The 20091-nt window shown below is 40.5% G+C and overlaps 1 protein-coding gene across 1 annotated transcript in view; it reads left to right on the top strand.

Moving 5' to 3' along the window:
• The first annotated feature begins 2205 nt into the window (after nt 1-2205).
• AAK1 (AP2 associated kinase 1) overlaps nt 2206-20091 on the top strand; it is a 274011-nt gene continuing 256125 nt past the window's right edge. Inside the window, exon 1 of the mRNA XM_006882293.1 lies at nt 2206-2368. Coding sequence (XP_006882355.1) covers nt 2206-2368 — 163 coding nt within the window. The remainder of the gene's footprint in view (nt 2369-20091) is intronic.

Raw genomic sequence — 20091 nt, 5'->3', positions numbered from 1 at the left:
GGACTGTTGGGGGAAAAATTGAGGAGAAATATAAAGCAGAGAGTTGTCAAGAAGAAAGAAGAGTGGGGGTGTGTGTGTGAAAAAAATACCTTATCTGGGGGGTTAGATAAAGAAAAATCATGTTAAGTCCCCAGCCCTACCAGGAATTAGATGTCCTTTATCAGGAGAGTGAGGGATGAAGAAGAGTACGAACAGGTCTTTCAAACTTTTCACGTTTGGCACATGCAAATCACACCGTCCACCTCCATCCTGTGCCTGCAGATGACTGTTATTGAGTGCCATGAGTCTGAGCTAACCCTCCAGCGGGGTTTCAGAGATAGTAAATCACATGGGAGGAGACTGCCCATCTTTCTGCCACAGTGAGATTATACCAGGGTAAAATACGAATCAAGGGGAATTCAAAGAGAAAAGAATTTGAAGAATTCGTAAAATACGAATCTAGGGGAATCTTAAGTAAAAAAAAATAAAAAGGTCAGCATAGAGTTCTTATATAAGAAGTGATCAGTGAGGGTGAGAACTACGTGTAGTATCAGCAAGGATGGAAGAATTGAGCATCACGCAGGCACAGGAACAATCCCTAAGTACCTTTACGTATTGAGCTGCTTAACCCGAAAGGTCAGTGGTTCAAATCCTCTACTGGATTAGGGAGAAAGATGACGTTGTGTGCTCCACAAGCCACAAACCGATGGAGGCGGTCACGAGTCAGACTCAGCTTAGTGGCAGTGGGGTTGGTTTGCTTTGGTTTGGTGACGACTGCAGTCTCAAAGTTTGGGTCTTAGATTCCTGGGGGCTCTAAGTCTTAGTGTTCTCAGCGCCTACCTCGAGGCGACCCGACCCTGTTCAGAGTAACATTTAGGAGCAAAAGTACCAGTTGAGTACTTTTGAAGAATGGTGTAGAAGACCACCCCATGTGGACCGAACCAAAACCATAAGCACAAATTTCGTTGGTTTGTTTCTCTATTCCACCCTCCGCCCACGTGAAATCAAAAGCTTCGCAGAACGTGCAAAGGGTTCAGCAGTTAAGGCGCGTCCTTTTGGTGTCAGCTTCCATCCGTTTGCAAACCACAAGCCCCAGAATGCCTTATGCCAAGAGGTCAAGCCGCAAATAAAATGGCTCCAGAAGGGTGGGACATACAGCCGGAGCGAAACTCTAATACCAGGCAGTGGTGGTTAAATAACCTAATTTCCACGTATGCATCACACAACTAACCACCTCTGAGGCCTTGGAGGCCGTCGCTGCAGCCTTGCCCACTCCTCCAGAGACACCCTTGGGAGTTGTAGTCCAGTCTCAGGACTGCGCCGAACTACCTTTCCCAGGGTGCCCTGCAAGTCGGGAGACAGATACGTTGTTTTTCAAAACTCTGTTCTCAGAAAGACCATGTCTCCTCATTCCTTTCTCTGTCGGTCCACTGCTTCTTCTCTTGTCTCCACTGAGCGGCTATCGGCGTGAGAGCTCCGACCCTCGCAGCGCCTCCCTGAGGCACTTCCGGGACGGTTCACTTCCGGGGCGGTGGGGGTCGGGCGGGAGCGCGCGGGGGAGGGGTGCAGGTCGGTCTCCTGAGGGCGCTCCCGGGATCAGCTGGCGGCGGGCGGACGCCGGACGCTGCTCCAGCTCCCGCTCTGGCTCCAGCTCGGCGCCGCCGCTTCTCCGCGTCGCAGGCCGGCCGTGACAATGTTGCGGCGCTGGTAGCCGGGCACCAGCCGCCGAGCCGTCTCAAGTGCGTTCTGTGTGCATGCTGCGGGAGGCAGGGGGAGGACAGGGAGGAAGGGGGAGGCAGCGCTCAGCTGGGTTGGTGCTGCCCAAGGCGGCTCGAACTCCTCCTTTCTTGAGCCCTAGCTACGCATTTCCAACCCTAGAGCTTTTTCTCGGGGGAGAAAAAAAAATGGATGGAACGTTTCCCTGGGATGATGGTTTTTGCCCCTCCTAGGACCGAACAGCTGAATTTTTAAGTATATTACTGATTCATCCTTTTTCTTTCTCTGTCATCATAGGTTTAAACTTAACACAAATCGGTTTCCTGAGGAGGAGGGGACCTGCTGCGCGATTGACACGCATATTCCTGTAGCCATCCTTCCTTAGCCCCCACCCCCAAGGCCGGATTCGGGTGGCTCCCCTTTGAGAAGAAATCCTTGGATCTTCACCACCCTCCTCCGCCCCAATCTTGAAACCATCGGTATTTTGCTTTGCTTGTTCCTTTTTGCAAGATGAAGAAGTTTTTCGATTCCCGACGTGAGCAGGGCTGCTCTGGCCTGGGCTCTGGATCCAGCGGAGGAGCGGGCAGCACTTCGGGCCTGGGCAGTGGCTACATCGGAAGAGTCTTTGGCATCGGGCGACAGCAGGTCACTGTGGACGAGGTGTTGGCGGAAGGTACGGGACAAGGGTGGCGGCTCTGAAGTGCTCAGTGAATTAAAATCGTGTGTTGATGCAACTGAACTCTCTGGTTGTGTATGTTGATTGTATGAATAAATTTTGACCAGTTGACCCTCCCTTACCCTGTTCCCCACTCTATAATTCATTGTCCTTGAGAGAATTAAAAGTGACAAGGCTTATTGGAGATGAGGGCAGGTTGCCGGAAATGATTTAGTTAGGTGACCTTTTTTATTTAAGGAAAAAAAAAAAAAACAAAACCCACACAACAAACCATCCCAAACCACTGAGTAATGAAATTAGAGAAATATTAAATTTACATTAGATACAAAATAGTAGACTTACTGTTCTCCTAAAACTTGAAATATTGATGGAAAACCTGAAAAGTGGAGATGGGAGACCTTTAAGAAGAGAGGGGGTTTGTTTTCCTTCTTACACTTCCCACTTCAATGAGCAGGCATTGAAAGAAAAGATTTTCAGAAAATGGAAATGTGGCTTTCCAAAAGCTCAGACCCTTGGTGTGTTTGAATAGGTTTGTTTTCTAACTCAATTGTAATTAGGTCCCCAGAAGAAAGCTAACATTACAAAAATAATATATGGATGAAGTTAATATGAATTCTGTCTAGTAGGCCTTTCTTCTTGTTTATTTTTTATTCAAAAGAGGAATGACTTTAAAGTTAAAACTGGGTAACTCTGAATTTGTTTTCCTCCACTGGGGAGATGTTATTTAGACCTGCAGTGTAAAGTCTCTATTTGCTTCTGTATAGCTAAGGATATGTAGATATGCTTCTCCCTTGGGCTTAAGGGAAATCATTCATTATATGCCTCTTTTGATAACCTTAACCTCGGCCTTCATAATTATGCCAGACTCATGCTTTTCACAGGCCATTGCTTGCTTAGTGGGCTTTTATTTTAATAAAAGCTGCCATTTCCTTGGCATGAAGCTATTTAAAGTAATTTGGTGGGGCCAATCTGCTGTAGGTTGGTTTAGACTGAAAAAAGATGGAGGGTGAGGTGGCCTCTGTTACTGTATATAGAGGAGAATCAGTTGATTATCCAGGGAGGAGGAGACAAAGCTTAGAGGCTCTCTAAAGAGGAGTGTTACAAGGTAAGGCGCAAGCCAGAGTCACAGACCTGGGCTGGGAAGTGCCTGTCATGGTGCGTGTTGCAGTTAGGTTGCCTGTGAGGAGGAAGGTGCTGTGGTTGGCTATTAGCTTTATATGCCATGGATACATCAGGACAAGTTTTCTGGAGATAGGGCTGAAACCTCTATTTTGAAACTTTTTTTTTCCTAAAAAAATACCTGACAATCAAGCCTTTGTAAAATTGTCAGTTTTTTGCCATTTTCGGTACTACACAAGCTGGACTTGATCTGGGGCCTTAGTCACTGTCTTTTTAGAGCTTTCCTGCAGGCTTTGGTGCAGGATGGGAGATGCTTCTGTGCTTGTTGCCAGGTCCGCACCCTTGTGTCTGATCTGACTCTTTTATCCTTGTGCCAAAGCCCTTGACTGCAGTGGGGTGGAGAAATTGGGAAGAGTAAGGGAATGCAGTGATATTTACTTCTTAATGAATGAGTGGTGTCTCCTGATACTACGACCCAGGAGCATTTTGTCCAACTATAATGTCTCATAGATGAAGATGTCCTAAGCAGCACCTGTCTTCAATGATGGGGCAAAGAAAAGACAAAATTGTTATTTGTTACCTGAGCTACCCTCCTCTTCCCCAGGATTCATCTCCGAGAACTACTGCATCAGACATAATGATATTTTTGTGTGGAAATTCGTACTTTCAGCTTTGCATTCATTCATTTATGCTTTCATTCATTCAGCAAACGGATTTGGAGTGCCTGCCATGTACCAGATACTGTACTAGGCAATCCTCATTAGATTTTTAAAGATATCTTAAGATAGATTCTTAAACTAGTTGCTGAAGAGTATAAACTCCATTGGCAGGTGGAAAACAGCCATTTATGATAGAGCGATGGGAGTTCCTAGAGATAGCAAAGGCTATAGTACCCCTCTGTTTTAGAGAGTCAGTACTTTCTGGAGAAAGACTTCTTAATAGAATTCTGAAGAATGAATAGGAGTTAACTAGGTCTGATTACAGCATGGGCATAACACACAAGACACTGAGAGAGTGTGAAGTAATTGAGAGATGTACAGTTTTTTAAATTGTTTCAATTCCATGGAGATGAGTTAATGATGTTAACCCTAGTTTGTAGAAGTGGAAAAAAGAGAGTAACTTAACTTGCCTTGAATTCCATGGAGATGAGTTTAGGATGTTAACCCTAGTTTGTAGAAATGGAAAAAAGAGAGTAACTTAACTTGCCTTGAACTTTTTCCAACTAGGTATAGAAACTGGATTTGTCAGCCTTCTTTGGTTAAAACTGAGTTTGAATTTATGACTCTTAGAAGTATATAAAGATGTAGGAACCAGTATAAAACATATGTGGTAACTGTCAACATTACTACAGCTTAACAGGCAGGACCAGTCTCTGAGAGATACAGGAAGATTTAGCATGTGATGACTGCTTTAAGTAGTTAATAGAGAATATGGCAAGACCAGATATATAATCACACTTGCACATAGCATGGTTATGAGCATTGCCTACAGAATCAGGCATAGCTCGTAAATAACACTCTTTTTTCCTTGACCACCTGTGGAACCATGGACTTAATCTTCAGACTTAACTTGAATATTTATATTCAAATAGCTGTGGCGTACAGAGAGTGAAATGTGGACCAGAAGAATCAGCATGACATGAGTGCTTATTAGAAATGAAAAGTTTTGGTCCTCACCCCAGATACTTAAGTGTGGGACTTTTCCAGGGTTCAGGAGAGATTCTGGTGCAAACCAAGTTGAGGTTTGAGAACTTGTTTTGTGGATTGATCTTGAAGATTAAATGAGATGCTGTATTTAAAATGAAACATTTCTCAGGTATTTAGTAAATAGTAGCTGTTATTAGCCATTTCAATTACTTCATGAGAGTTCAGGGCAAGAGAGGGAATCATATGAAGGCCAGTTTGTCAGTAATCCCTATTCCTTATGGTGGATTGGTAGTACCAGATGTTCTTTGTAAAGGCCTTACTACCTCCTTAAAGAACCAACCGATACTTTGGCAGCGATGATTTTTCTCTGGACCCGCTTTTCTATGATTTCTAGGTACAGCTTTTCACCAGTGAACAGTTGTCTTAAGACAATGAAAGTTATGCTGCAAATGACCAGACAATGCAGGCAGGGGTGTAGAGTGGTACTTAAGACATATCCCACTGATGTTCTCCTTTTTCCTAATGTGCGTATCAGTCCTTGCTTTATAGTGAGGACTCATATGGCTCCTTAGGAGCAGGTGCTGGGGCAGTCAGGAGATGAGTGGTAACTATCCTTTAGCGGCAGCTTCATTGCAGCAGGAGCTTTTTGGCCCAAAGAGAATAGAGTCTCTACATCAGGAGTTTAGAGGGATATGATTATCTCTGCGCTGTGTGGAGAGGTTATTTTCTCTGTATCTTTTTCAGAGAAGAAAAGATGAGATGCAACATCGTGTCTATGTTACTGAGCATGTGATATGTTAGGAAAAGTTGGTTTGAGTTTCTAAAATGAGTTCAATGGGAACTACAGAGGAATGCTCCAAGAAGGACTGAGAAATTGTGTTTTATCCGAGCTTAGCTAAATGAGGCCTTTCATCTACACTGTAACCAGTAAGTAGTAAAAATGAAAGTACAGCATTCCAGAACCATATCAATTCTATAGAAGGTGAAAGAGATGGTCTTTGAGAAGTTTTCTATCCTATACTAAATTCAGACCTAGGGGTAGTGAGAGCTGCTAAATAGAGATCTATATCAGTAAACATTTATTTCTCTTAACATACAGTTGCTCAAAGTTGGTAGACTTAAAAATCATGGTACATGATTGAGCAAGAATTCATATTGTTTTACATCGGGTCGCTATGAGTTTGTGCCACCTTGACGGCACTTAATATCAGTGTTCATGGATGTATATTGATGTATAATTACAAGGTTTTGGGGATATAAATATGATTCATGTATTCAATTTAGTGACTTTTGGTTCCTTCTTCATGATACATACTATATCAGGTTCCTGAGAAACAACGAGTCTCTACTTGTGCCAGCCCCATGCACAATGAGATTGTACCTTTGTGATCTGTAGAATGAAAATTGTTTGGTTTTTGGAAGTAGATCAGGCTTTTCTCTCTGAACTGTCTTGTCTGGAAGCTTTGCTGAAATCATTCAGTTTCATAGTTATATGGCGAGCCTCCATTGATACATAAGTGGTACTTGTGCTTGGGGTTCATTGCCTAGGAATCAAATCTGGATGTCCAGGATGGGCGATGAGATGTTCTACTACACTGAGCTCCTGCTGTCTCCAGCAAGCTCATGATGTTGTTAGCTGCTGTTGCATTGAAAGCAGATCACCAGGCCTGTCTTCTGAGGCACCTCCTGGTGTGTCCTAACTACCGTCCTTCCAGCATATAGTTGGGTGCTTAAATGTTTGCATCATCTAGCAAGCTATAGAGCACATAGACAAAGAATAAATATCTAGCACTTCATGTGGCCTTTGGTATAGAACACAAAAGCCCACTTCCATAGAATCAAGCCTGACCATGATAACTCTGCACAGGGTTTCTGAAGCTGTAAATCTTTACAGGAGGAAACTGCCCATCATTTTACCACTGAACAGCTGGTGAATCTGAACTTCTACCTTAATTGCAGTTCAACACATAATACACTCCACCAGTAGGCCTCCTTTAAAAAAATGTTAAAGAGAAGATATAGAGAAAAGGCCTGAGGGGTTTATTGATAAAGTGCAATTTGATTAGGGATCAAAACTGCCCAGCAGATGTTCCAGGTTATCCAAGAACTTCTGGGTCAAGAGAATAGCACAGACAAAGGTGGGGAGGATTCTGAGAATACTGACTAGTGCAGTACTGCTGACTAGGGAGCTCTGGTGTGTAAGGAGTTACACTACCAGCCCAAAGGCATTTCGCTTGAATCTACCAGCCACTGTTAGGGAGAAGAGAGACAGTCTCCTCCTGTGTGATTTGTTGTTATGTGCTGGCAAGCCAAGTATGGCTTATAACAACCATATGAACAATGGGTCTGAACTCTTGTACCATCCTTACAACTTGAACCCGTTGCTGCAGTCACTGTGTCAGCCCACCTTGGGAGGTTTCCTCTTCTTTTCCCACTCTCCATTTTTGCAAGCATGATGTCCCCTCCAAGGAATAGCAACATGCCTTCTAACAACCTACTCAACATATGTGAGATTGGAGGCTTCACCATTCTTGCCTATAAGAAGCATTCTGGCTGCACTTTCTCCAAGACTTACCTATTTTTTTCTTTTAGCAGTCCATGGGATATTCAGTACTCTTCTCTGAGTCGTCTGTCATCCTTATTCATGGTCTGGCTCTTGGATACATAGCAGGTGATTGGAAAGACTTAAATTGAATCAAGTGCACCTTAGTCTTTAAGTTGACATGGATCTTCAGGACTTTAGTGAGGTCCCTGAGAACAGACTTTACCTCTCCAGAGTGCTGGTAGCAAGGGTATTGATTGTGGATGCAAGTAAGATGAGATCATTGACAGTTTCAGTCACAGCTCCCATTTGTCATATTTTGCTGCCTATTGGCACAGTGGTGAGGACAGCCTCTGAAAACCTTTTGGAGAGTCAGCTAAAAATCCTATCCGACTCCATGGCAATGACTAACTGATATGCTTTCCTCTCCAGAATTAAGGAAAGAAGAACCTGGAGTGGTAGAGTAAAATAATTTTACAGTTACTCGTTTTCTTCAGTGACCCAGGGCCTTTTGAATAGCTTACTGCTGACTCAAGTATGTGTGAATCTTCTGCTGAGCTTCAGTCATGTGCTACTTGTGGAGCTTCAAGTGCCTGGAGAAAGAGTTGACAGGGAAGATTCCTAGAGGAGACTGAGAGGCAAGAATCTTAAAGAGTTTGGACTGAAGCAGATGTTAAGAGGCCAGGAGGATTATGAAATGAAAGGAGTAAAGAGGGTAGATAATGGGGACATTTGGCTAGAGCAGTTGGAACATTGGAAAATGAGGGAATAAGGTTTTGCAGGATTTTAAATATAAGTCCTGGCGACCATTTTTGACAAAATAGCCATTTCTTCCATCCTACTTTGAATTTCTTTGCCTAGTGAGAAATTTGGTTTTTAGAGGTTGCTGCAAATTTTCGGTTTGTGAATGTTGTCCTGGCTTCAGGCATCATTATGGTTATAGCTTTCCTAAATATAGCCATATCTATATTGAGAGATATCATCCAGAATAAATAATTGCCATGATCAAAGGCTTTTCTTTTATCTGTTTAAAAAGCAAATACATTTGATGAGATGTTGAACGTGGGTTTCTAGTGTAAGAAGATGGGATGGAGGAGAGCAAGGCATGCAATCGCATCATGGTAGCTAAACTTATAACATATACAGGAAAGACTTGATAAATATTAATAAAACACATATTACTGCACAGGAAGAGTCATTTTAACTTTCAGTCATTGATAGTTGATGCAGAAAAGGTCACTAGTGCCATCATTTACACTTATCTTAACACTCTTAGAGGGATGAATGTTTCTAAGCCTCTTGTGAGATAATGGATACTTGCATCTGAAAGAGCCCAAAATTATAATAATAGAAATGCTCTTGTCTATTGAAATTGCATCTACCATTATGACGTAGCAAAGAAAAACATCCCATTTACTTTTCCAGAGCCATACTTTGGTATAGTAGAAAGAGTGCTGCTGTATGAATTGGAAGATTAAGGCCTGTTGGTTCATTTATTGCTTTATTCACTAGTGTTATTAATTACTCATTATGTGCTGGGTGTGTGCAGAGTTGAAAAAAAATAGGGCTCTGTCTTCAGTAATTCAGAGTCATAGGACTTCAGACACCTAAATAAATAGCTTTAGGTGTTGTAATAATAGACTGGACGAAACCCACTGTTGTCATTTCTGACTCAAGGTATCTCTCCATTGGGTTTCTAAGGCTGTAAACTTTAATGAGAGGAGACTGCCCATATTTTTTCACAGGGATGTTGGAAAGGTTGATGGATTCAGAGTGGGTGATGCATAGTAATGAAGGGATTTTTTTTAAAGGGAAAAAGGAAGAACAACTGCCTTAGTGGTTATAGTAGTCAGGAAAAGAGAAAGAAAAATTACATTTAAGATTTATCTTGAAAAATAAGAAAGTGCTGCCAGATGGACAAGATAGGGGAGAACATTCTAGGCATAGAAACTCGTGCTAAAGACAAAAGAAGGAAAAGACATTGCTGGGGACATAAGGGAGTAGAGATCTGTTAGTGCCCCAAGGCTGTTCTGTCCAGTACTGTAGCTTACAGCCACCCTTGGCTAGTTAAATTCATTAAAATGAAAGAAAAATGAATTTTCTGAGCTGTACTAGTCTAATTTTAAGACTCAATAGCCATATGTAACCAAAAAACCAATTGTTATTGACTCAATTCTGAGTCATGATGTGTGTCCATATAGAAATTTGCTCCACAGAATTTTTAGTGGATGACTTTTCCAAAATAGATCACTAGTTCTTTCTTCTGAAGTACTTCTCTGGTGAACTCAAACCTCCAGACTTTTAGCTTTCAGCGACTCAGATGCACTAAAACTGGACAGAAATTCATTTTCTCAGTTGTGCAAGTTATTTTGGACAGTGTAGATAGAAAATATTTTATCACAGAAAGATCTTAAATGTTTCTTTAGAGCTATCATTTCTAAAATTTCTTAGTGAACTGTTGTCGGGACGGACTCATAATTGCCTCTACAGGCTGTACATTACACTGGAGGAGACTGCCTGCCTTTCTCTTGCGGAAAGGCTGATATATTCAAACTAACTGCGTTTGGGTTGGCAGAGCATCTCTTTACCACTAAGCTATGAGTGCTCCCTTTTTGGTAGACTAGCACTATCAGGTTTTTGTTTTGTTTTGCTTTGGAAAAGTCTGTTGTCAGGGACCTCTCCAGAGTATTGAAGAGCAACACCATCATTCTTGAGACTAAGATGTGCCTGATCCAGGCCGTGGTCTTTGCTGTTATGTGCAATGTGACTAGGATGATAGAAGGAGAATTGATGCCTTTGAGCTGTGGTGCTGGAGAACAAGATTGAATATTCCATAAACTGCTAAGAGAACAGATTTATCGTAGAGTGGGTGAAAACAGGCTGTTCCTTGGAGACAAGGATTCTGAAGCTCTGTCAGACATACTTTGGACATGTTGCAAGGAGGAACCAGTCCTTGGAGAGGAACATTATGCTTGGGAGGGTGGAGGGACAGCACAATAGAGGAAGACCCTCAATGAGATGGATTGACTGAGTGACTGGGATAATGGAGCTGGTTGTGTCAGAGACAATAAGGTTGGATCGAAATAGAGCAGGGTTCAGGGCTGTTATGCATAGGGTCACTGTGAGTCATAGTGTCACTGTGAGTGACAGCCCGTAACAGCATAGCCATTTACATATTTTTATTTATCTGCACCCACTTGTAAGTATGTTTATGGGCTGCTATTTATTTGTTAGTATCAGAGTATGTCTTGTATACTTGGGGTGAAGTTTATTGTTAATAATTATTGCTTTGTGCCATCACGTCAAATCTGACTCATAGATGACCCTCCAGTGGCTTTTCGGAGGCTGTAAATCACATAGGCAGAGATAACCCATTTTTCTACTGGTGGATTGGAACCGTGACTTTGGGGTGTTAGCACAACTCCTTAGCACTAGACCATCAATGGTATAAAGTGTTGGTGAACTTGTCAAATCTTAGTAAGTTATGATTGATTCTCCTATGTGAAATGACTGATGAAAGGAAATAATAGGTCTGCCTTTCTTTTGTTACTCATTGGTGTTTATATTGTCTCCAGTCCATGGTTTCTTTGTTTTATGAGAGCTCATTTATAACATTGTAATCCATACTTTCAATTAACCATGCGTATGTCCATCTCCATATAGACATCATCTATCAACTCTCTGTGTTTGAACACTGAACAACCTTCTCTTGTTCCTAATGTTCCTCAGGATTCCATGGAATTTTTCTGAGTGAGACATGTGACCAGTGTCTAGACTGAGTGGAATAATAATTTCAGGTCTTTCAGTAAATATTTATAAAGATAAAAGTTAATTTTCATATGTATTCCATGATTTTAAAAATTTTTTTTAAAAAATAATTTTTATTTTGTACTGGTTTACTTTCAAAGTTTGTATGCATTATTTTACATATACATTTTTACAGATATTTCCCATTTCATTTAGAGGACAGCATACTATTAAAATAAGTTAATCACAACTAAGGAAAGATGTAAACATCTATAGAATCATTCTTGGATGGTCACAAAGGATAAGAAAGGACGAACGGAATAAAAAATAGTAGATATGTAAAAGGTATATATTAAGATGAGTGAAGGGAAAGGTAATATCCACTAAGAAAATGATCAGTACAGTATCAGTAAATAAAAGGAAGATATAGAGAGATACAGATAAATTGATTGAAACCAGAATTATGAGGAGGAAGTGGGGGGAAATGTGACTAAATTGTGGATATTTGAATTAATGTTGTTAAACAAGATATGTATGAATAGTTGAATGAAAAATTAATTCCCTCTGTAAACTTTTACTCCAATTTAAAAATTTAAAAAGTTGATTTTTTTTTTACATTTTTAAAATTTTATTATTTTTGTGTGTACCATCAAATCAGATCTGACTGGTACAGGAGGAGATTGCCCCTCCTTCTCTAGCAGATCATCTAGTGGATTCAAACCATGTACCTCTGGGATTGCAGCTCAGTTTCTTGCCACTAGGCCACCAGAGCTCCCTAAAAAAGCTAATTTTCTTTTATTTTTAATTTTTTAAAATTTCTTTTGTGTGTGTACCGTCAGATCGGATCTGACTGGTACAGGAGTAGATTGCCCCTCCTTCTCCAGCAGAGCATCTGGTGGATTTGAACTGCATCCCTCTGGGATTGTAGTGCAGTTTCTTGCCACTAGGTCACCAGAGCTCCCTAAAAAAGTTAATTTTCAAGACGAAAAATAAAGATAAACTGAGGTACTGTTTCCCCTACTCCCCAACTCCAGTAGATTGTTTTGTGTACTTGTTTGGAGACTGCTGGTCAAGAGCAGTGGTTCTCATCCAGGAGCGGTTACATCTAGGGGACATTTTGCAATGTTTGAAGATATTTTTGATTGACACAATTCACGATGAAGTGAGGAGGGTAGTAATCCTGACGTGAGTCGAAGACTAAGGATGCTACTAAATATCCTACAGTGGGAATGAGTTCCACCACAAAGAATTATGCAGCTCAGTGTGTCAGTAATGCTAAGGTAGAGAAATCTTATAGGCACGCTGTTGTTGGTGTCCACAATGAGTAGCTCTGCCAACCCAAAGGTGGCCTCAGTTTGGCCAGTCTCAGTCCACCAGTGGCTCCAAGAGAGAGCCCATTAAGATTTACAGCCTTAGAAACCCAAAGGAGAGTCACTTTGAGTCTAAACTTGACAGCAGTGAGTTTTGAGAGAAACTGTTGTCTAGAGGCCAGTATTGGAATTCCATGGTGGTCAAAAGATGACAGATGTGTTTTACTGTTAACTAAAAATTTAGAGATTCAAATCTCTTCGGGTGCCTTTGAGAAAACACCTCAGAGCCATCCCAACTTCTTCCGTCTGGTGGTGGTCTCCAAAAATATCATCCATTGAAAATCTTGTGGAGCACAGTCTTTCTCTGACATATATGGAGTCACCATATGTGTTGGAATTGACTCAGTGGCAACCATTACTGATAGAGCACAGGATTAATGAAAAGGATGAGAGGTGATGGTGATCTGGCAAGGAGAGTCCAGAGTATGATTGACCTGACTTAACAGTTTGACATACATTTTGTTGGCTAGGCAGCTATTAGACTTAAGGTAGAGGCATAAAATTGTCATTTGTGAATGAGAAGATAACTGGCAGCAATTTGGAATGAAGGTTGGAAACCGGAAAGACGAGTGGCAGGGAAATGAAGAGTCAGTTGAAGTAGTCAAGAGAGTCTGGAAAACAGGAGGCTGGAAACATTGAGATGACTCTAAGACATACTTCAGAGGTGGAGCCTGCACGATTTGTTGAGAAGTGTGTAAATAGAGTAGTTTGTAGTGGCTTCGGAGGGACTGACTTACAGTGTGACTAGAAAATTTACTTAATTTTTTTAATCCTTATTTTTGGAATGAATGAACCAACAACCTCATCTTACTACGGTAAAAATATTTTATTTTTTTCTGCATAGCTGCATTTCTACACTTCCAGAGAGAAACCAGTAAATCCTAGAATGTAGAATGACAAGTCTTCATTGGTGTTGACTAAGGGAAATTGTATGAATTTTTAAATTGTTAGAATTCTGAGCTTTTAAAAAAATCTCCCTATGTTCCTATAATATCTCAGCAACCCCCAGATGTTGGTGGGTGCATTTCCTGACATGAGGAACTCATCGACAGATTGCAGAAGTCAGTTATGCAAAAAAATAACTGAAATTTTTGTATAAGGAAGAATTTTCAATAAGACACCTAAACTTTTAGCCTGGGATCGTGGGCTCAAGTTCTTTCATTGCTAGTACTTGTTTTTCACTACTAGTATACTTCTGCAACTTAAATTCAAAGGCATTGATGAGTTTTCTGTCACTCTTGTTCATTGTCCAACTTGAATATGCATAGGAAGCAATTGAAAATACCACGGCTTGGATCACACGCACCTTAATCTTTAAACTGACATTTATCATTAGCACTTTGGAAAGGCTCATTCTGGGGAAGGTGGAAGATCAGAAAGAGAGGAATACAAGGTAGATTCCTCTTTGTTGCAAGTGACAGTAACAGTGGTCTTGAGTGTCACAGAGCATAAGGATGGAGCAGGTCAGGGTAAGGTTCTGAACTATTAATAGGGTCACTGTGAGTGGTAGTAGACTCTGTGGCGCCCAACAACAAGATCATCTCACAGTATGGCTTTGGAGGAGACATTTAACCAATGGGAGCTTTCTGCTTTCAGGTCTTTACACTGAAGTGTTAATTGTTCTGCCTACCTCTTTATTGTGGTCATGAAATGAGACGATGTAGGTGTAAGGCATAAAAGATGGCTTACCCAACAGGAAAGAGTAGGCAGGGTTTATGATCCTCATACTGTGAGATGCTGTGGGAATAGAGAAATAATGAAGAAGACTTGCCTTCTGCCTTTCTAGTTGATAAGACTAGCACACAAGAAACAATTCAGCCTCGTAGGACAGTACTATTGAAATGTTGGTGTGTGTGATATAGACTAAATATAGAAGGGTTGAAGGAAGAAGGTCAGTGAGGACTGAGATGATTAAGAGGGATTTTGTGAAATTGACTGTTCATTAATGTGATTGTTAAGTGCCATCACATCAGTTATGACTCATAGCAACCCTATTGAATAACCGTGAACTCTTTTCTGAGCCAATCTCACTGTTTCTAACACAACTGCTCCCATTGCCACAGTCACTGTGTTAATCTTATCATTCACGGTCTTCCTCTCCTGCACTGACCCTTTACCCATCCAAGTATGAATTCCTTCTCCAAGAACTGGTTGCTTCTTGGCACCATGCCCAAAGTATGTGAAACAGAGTTTCAAAATCTTTACCTCCAAGGCTCAGCCTGGTTTTACCCTCTTAAGGATACACCTGTTTGTTCTCTTGGCAGTCCATGGTATGTTCAATACTCATGTCCAGCACCACAGTTCAAAGGCATCAGTTCTTTCCCCATCATCCTTAGTCATTGTCTAGCTCTCAGATGCATAGCAAGCAATTGAGAAGACCATGGCCTGGATCAGGTGCACCTTAGTCTGATATTGTAGCCCTTTTGCCCTCTGCTGAGGTCCCTGACAGCAGACTTTCCTAAAACGACTTGATTTCCTGACTGCTGGTGCTAACAGGTGCCCCTCTTGAGGAACTGTGTTTAGAGAACATGACTAGTTCAGCATATTTGCATATGTTACATACTTCTTGGCAGAATTGAAGTAAGTATTGCAGGATATTTGGTCTCTCGAGGAACAAAGTTCCTACATAAATAAATCAAATGTTCAGTGTTTTTATGTAGAAAGCAAACGAGTGTTTGAATTCTATGTGAATTTAAATCATTAATGAATAATGAATATTATTTTAACATTAAGTGATGATGGCTATAGTATTTTTGCTGACTTTATTATTTTTATTATTTTTTATTTTTATTATTATTAGTGTTACCTTTATTATTAGTCTGTGTTTTGATTGTATCTTAAACAGTCCTAGCACTGTTGAGTCATAGACAGTTGCTATAAAAGGGAAACCTTTCTTATGAGTAAAATGTCTACATTGGCACTCACCTTTTTCAAGCTGAAATAGAAAAAAATGTTGAGCAGGTAAAGGCGTAGAGTTATAGTTGAGGTCTTCTGTGGGTGAGTCCATGTGAGCTGGTCCATTTTCTCCTTGGGCTTGAGTTAATCTTGGTTGTTATGACTCATAGTGACCTGATGGACAGCCAACATGAACCCTGCCCTATCCTTTGCTGTCCTCATCGTCTCTGACACACTAGAGCCCATTGCTGAAGTCATCATGTTAGTGTATCTGGTTGTTCCTCTCCTTCTCTGACCCTTCATCTTTCCAAGCATGATGTCCCTCGCCAGGGAATCACCTCACCTAGCAACATGTCCAAAATATGAAAGATGCATCTTTACCGTCTTTTCCTCCAAGGAGCACTCTGGCAACTCTTTTTCCAAGACTTATCTGTTCATTCTTTTGACAGTCCGTGGAATGTTCAGTGCTTTTCTCCAACACCACAGCTCTGTGGTATCCACTCTTCTTCTGTCATATTTAGTCATTTTCCAGCTCTCAGATACATAGGAATTGATTGAAAATGCCATGGCCTGAATAAGGTGCACCTTTGTCTTCAAACTGACATTATTGCTCTTCACTGTTTTGAAGGGGCCCTGACAGCAGACTTGCCCAAAGCAGTATATCTGTTCTCCTGTTTGCTGGTACCAATTAGGAGATACCCCCCCCCCCGCCAAAAAAAAAAAAAAAAAAAAAGAGAAAATACAGCTTTACAGATGGCCATTTTGGTGTATACTCTTTCAGACATGTGTATATGTATTTTAAAAGTTTTACTGCAGTGAAAATAATACATAACAAAACATGGCATGTCGACAGTTTCTGCGTTTACAACTCAGTAGCATTGATTACATTCTTCAAAGTTGTGTACTTGTTCTCACTGTCCTTTTCCACATCTTTCCAGCACCATCAACATAAATTTATTGTCTTTCAGTCAGAAACTTTTCCCATTCTTCCTCCCTACTACCCTTGCTAATCACTAAGAGTGTTTGGTTTTTATAGGTTTGTTTGTTTCACATAAGTGAAATCATAGAATATTTGTCCTTTTCCTTACTTTGCTTAGCTTTTTTTTCTAAGGTTCATCTGTTTTGTAGCATGGATTAGCACTTCAGTTTCCTTTATGGTTGAGTACTGTATCATCAGTAACCTGTGTTATGCAGATAACCTTACTTGCTCAAAGTGAGGACTTGAAGCACTTGTTGTAGAAGATCAAGGAATGCAGCCTTCAGTATGGATCGTGTCTCAATATAAAGGAAACAAATTTCTTAACCACTGGACCAGTAGGCAGTGTTACGATGGATGGAGAGGAGATTGAAACTGTCATCAGTTTCATCTTGCTTGGATCTACTCTTGATATGAATAGTCAGGAAATGAGAAGACACAGTGCAATGGGAAAATCTGCAGTTAGGGACCTTTCTAAGTTACTTTTGAGGTGATGTCAGTTTGAGGACTAAGGTGTGTTTGATTCAGGCTATAGTCTTTACGATTACTAGTTATGCATCAAGACCTGGACAGTGAATAAGGATGAAACAAAAAGAATTGAGGCCTTTGAGCTGTGGTGTTGGAGAAGAGCACTGAACATCCCGTGGACAGCCAAGAGAATGAACAGCTGTGTCATGGAGATGGTGTAGTTGAAGTGCCCTTTGGAGGCAAGAATGATGAGGCTTTACCTCACATACTTTGAACATGTTGCTAGGAGGTGCTATTCCTTAGAGACATAATGCTGGGAAGGGTAGAGGGTCAGTGAAGGACAGGAAGACCCTCAACTAAGTGGATTGACACCGTGACTGCTGCAATCGGCTCCTGTCAGGAAGTGAGAATGGTGCAGGACAGAAAAGGGTTCAGATCTTTTGTTCATAGGGTCACTATGAGTTGTGCTTGACTCAGCAGCACTTAACAACAAAAACAACTGTATCATCACATTTTGTTTTTCTTTCATCTATTGATGAACATTCTGGTTATTTCTGTCTTTTGGTGGTTGTGTGATGTACTGCAGTGAACATTGATGTACAAGTTTATGTTCATATCCCTGCTTTCACACCTGGGTTTGTGCCTAGGATTGGGTCATATGATGGTTCTTTAAGCTTCTCAAGGAACTTCCAAGCTATTATTAATATTTTCCAAATGACTGCACCATTTTATATTTCCACCAGCAGTATGTGAGAATGATGTGAGTTCCCATTTGTCCATAACTGTGCTGATGCCTTGTTTTTTCCTTTGATTTTTTATCATTACCATTCTACTAGGGAGAGGTGGTATCCGACACTTTGGGCAGGTTAGCAGGAAGGACCAGTTCCTCGAGAAAAGAAATCTTGCTTAAATAGAGGATCAGTGAAAAAAAGAAGATGATCTTCAACAAGATAGATTGGCAAAATGGTAGCAGTAGTAGACTCAAGCACAACAGAGATGAGGTTATGAGGGTGGCACAAGACAGGGCAGCATTTTGTACATTTTTCTGTGGAGAGAGTCACTATATGGATCAGATCTGACTTTGTGGCACTTAGCAGTAGCAGCTGCAGCAGTTGCTAATAGTAGGAGCCAGGTAGCACCACAGTTAAGTGCTCAGTTGATAACCAAAAGATTGGTGATTTAGATCCACCAGGGACACTGCAGAGCTCTGGTGACCTAATGGTAAGAAGCTGTGCTGCAATCCCAAAGACACATGGTTCGAATCTACCAACTGCTGTGTGGGAGGGTGGACAGTCTCCTCCCATGTGATTAACAGTCTCTGAAAACTATGGATCGAGTTTGACTTGACGATACACAACAACAACAACAGGGACACTATAGAAGAAAAAGACCAGCTCCTGTAAAGATTACAGCCAAGGAAACTGCAGAGCAGTTCTACTCTGTTATGTAGGGCAGCTGTGAGTCAGAGTCAACCTGACAACATACAGCAACAGATGGCTACTGACTTGCAGCATCTTTTCATGTGTTTATTGACCATTTTAATATCTGCTTTGGCGAAATGCCTGTTCAGGTTTTTAAATTGGATTATTTGTCCTTAAGTTGTAGGCAGACTAGTATATTTTTATAAAAATAAGAACATACTTTACATTTTCCTCTATAATTTGGATTGATCCTTTAGCAGAGTAGTAGTGTGTTAAAGGTTCTGTGTTAAAGCAGTTGTAGTCCATTTTATAGATATATCATACTTTCTTTACCCAGTCTCTTATTAATAGATTAATAGACAATTTTTAATTATAGCTATTATAAAATAGCAGCAATAAGTGTTCTTAAAACTTTTGAGTATTTCTTCTATTACTTCTTTAGGATAAATTCTGAATGGAAAATGATGGAATGAAAAGACATGCATATAAATAACCTCAAGGAAAGAAGTACCTTGTTTGAAGCTAGATGTGTTTTCCTGTTCTCTTGTGAATTTTTTTTTTTAATGTTCTTTGCCCATTTTCTTACTGGGTTGTCATCTTCATTAGTGATTATGAGACTGTTTACATATTTAACATATTAATCCATTGCCATATACATGGCAGATTTTTCTCTTTATTTTGCCATTTCCCTTTTGCTGGTGGTAGATTTTTGCAGATTATTTCTAAAGTCATTTCTATTTGGAAGACTCTACAAGAAAGGTAGGGCCTAGAACACAGAACGTCGTTGAGTGTAAAGTTTATTTTGGAGGCATGGCACGATCATATTTAAACCAGTTTTGTAGAATGAATTTAAGAGTCTGGAGCCAGAGCATTATGGAGAGTTTTTCAGAGTTCCTTTTGTCAGTACTTTGTTTGATCTAAGTTTAGAGGGTGAAGGAGAGGTGAAATCAAGGATGATTCCAAGTTTTCTGGCTTGAGTGATTAAGTAATGAGAAAGAAATGGCTCTGTTGAGCTGTGTTATACAGGAAGATGGATCGAGAGATGGAATGAGATCTACTGAAGGAGGACAGTGAGTGAGCCCAGTATTGACCGTGGTCAGTTGGAGTGTGTGCAGGGTGTTTTTAGTTATCTTTTGTTGTATAACAAATCATCCTAAAATCTACTAATTTAAAGCAATATCACTTTGTTATTTCTCACACTTTATGTGAGTTAATTGGGGCTCATCTCAGTTGAATTATATAAAGAATTATCTTTATTCCTACCATCATCCAACTCTATAGCTGAATTTAAAACCTTCTACCAGGGATCAAAATACTACATTTCTCAAACTGTTTCTCATCCTTGCCAGATATAAATATATATGCTAAAAAAATACAGGAAACTGTGCGTTTATGTACCTTGATAAAAACCTTCCTTTGAATTTTTCATATTTTGGAGGATCCACTGTGGTGAAAGTTGGCTTAAAGGGTCTGGTTGTTTTGTTTTGGTAACATGGCATAAAGACTTTGGGGAACATGGGCAAATTAATTTTTTTT

Source organism: Elephantulus edwardii, unplaced genomic scaffold (assembly GCF_000299155.1).
Source record: "Elephantulus edwardii isolate Elephantulus edwardi_28Jun2011 unplaced genomic scaffold, EleEdw1.0 scaffold00019, whole genome shotgun sequence".
Taxonomy (NCBI): domain Eukaryota; kingdom Metazoa; phylum Chordata; class Mammalia; order Macroscelidea; family Macroscelididae; genus Elephantulus; species Elephantulus edwardii.
This window is presented reverse-complemented; position numbering and strand designations above follow the sequence as displayed.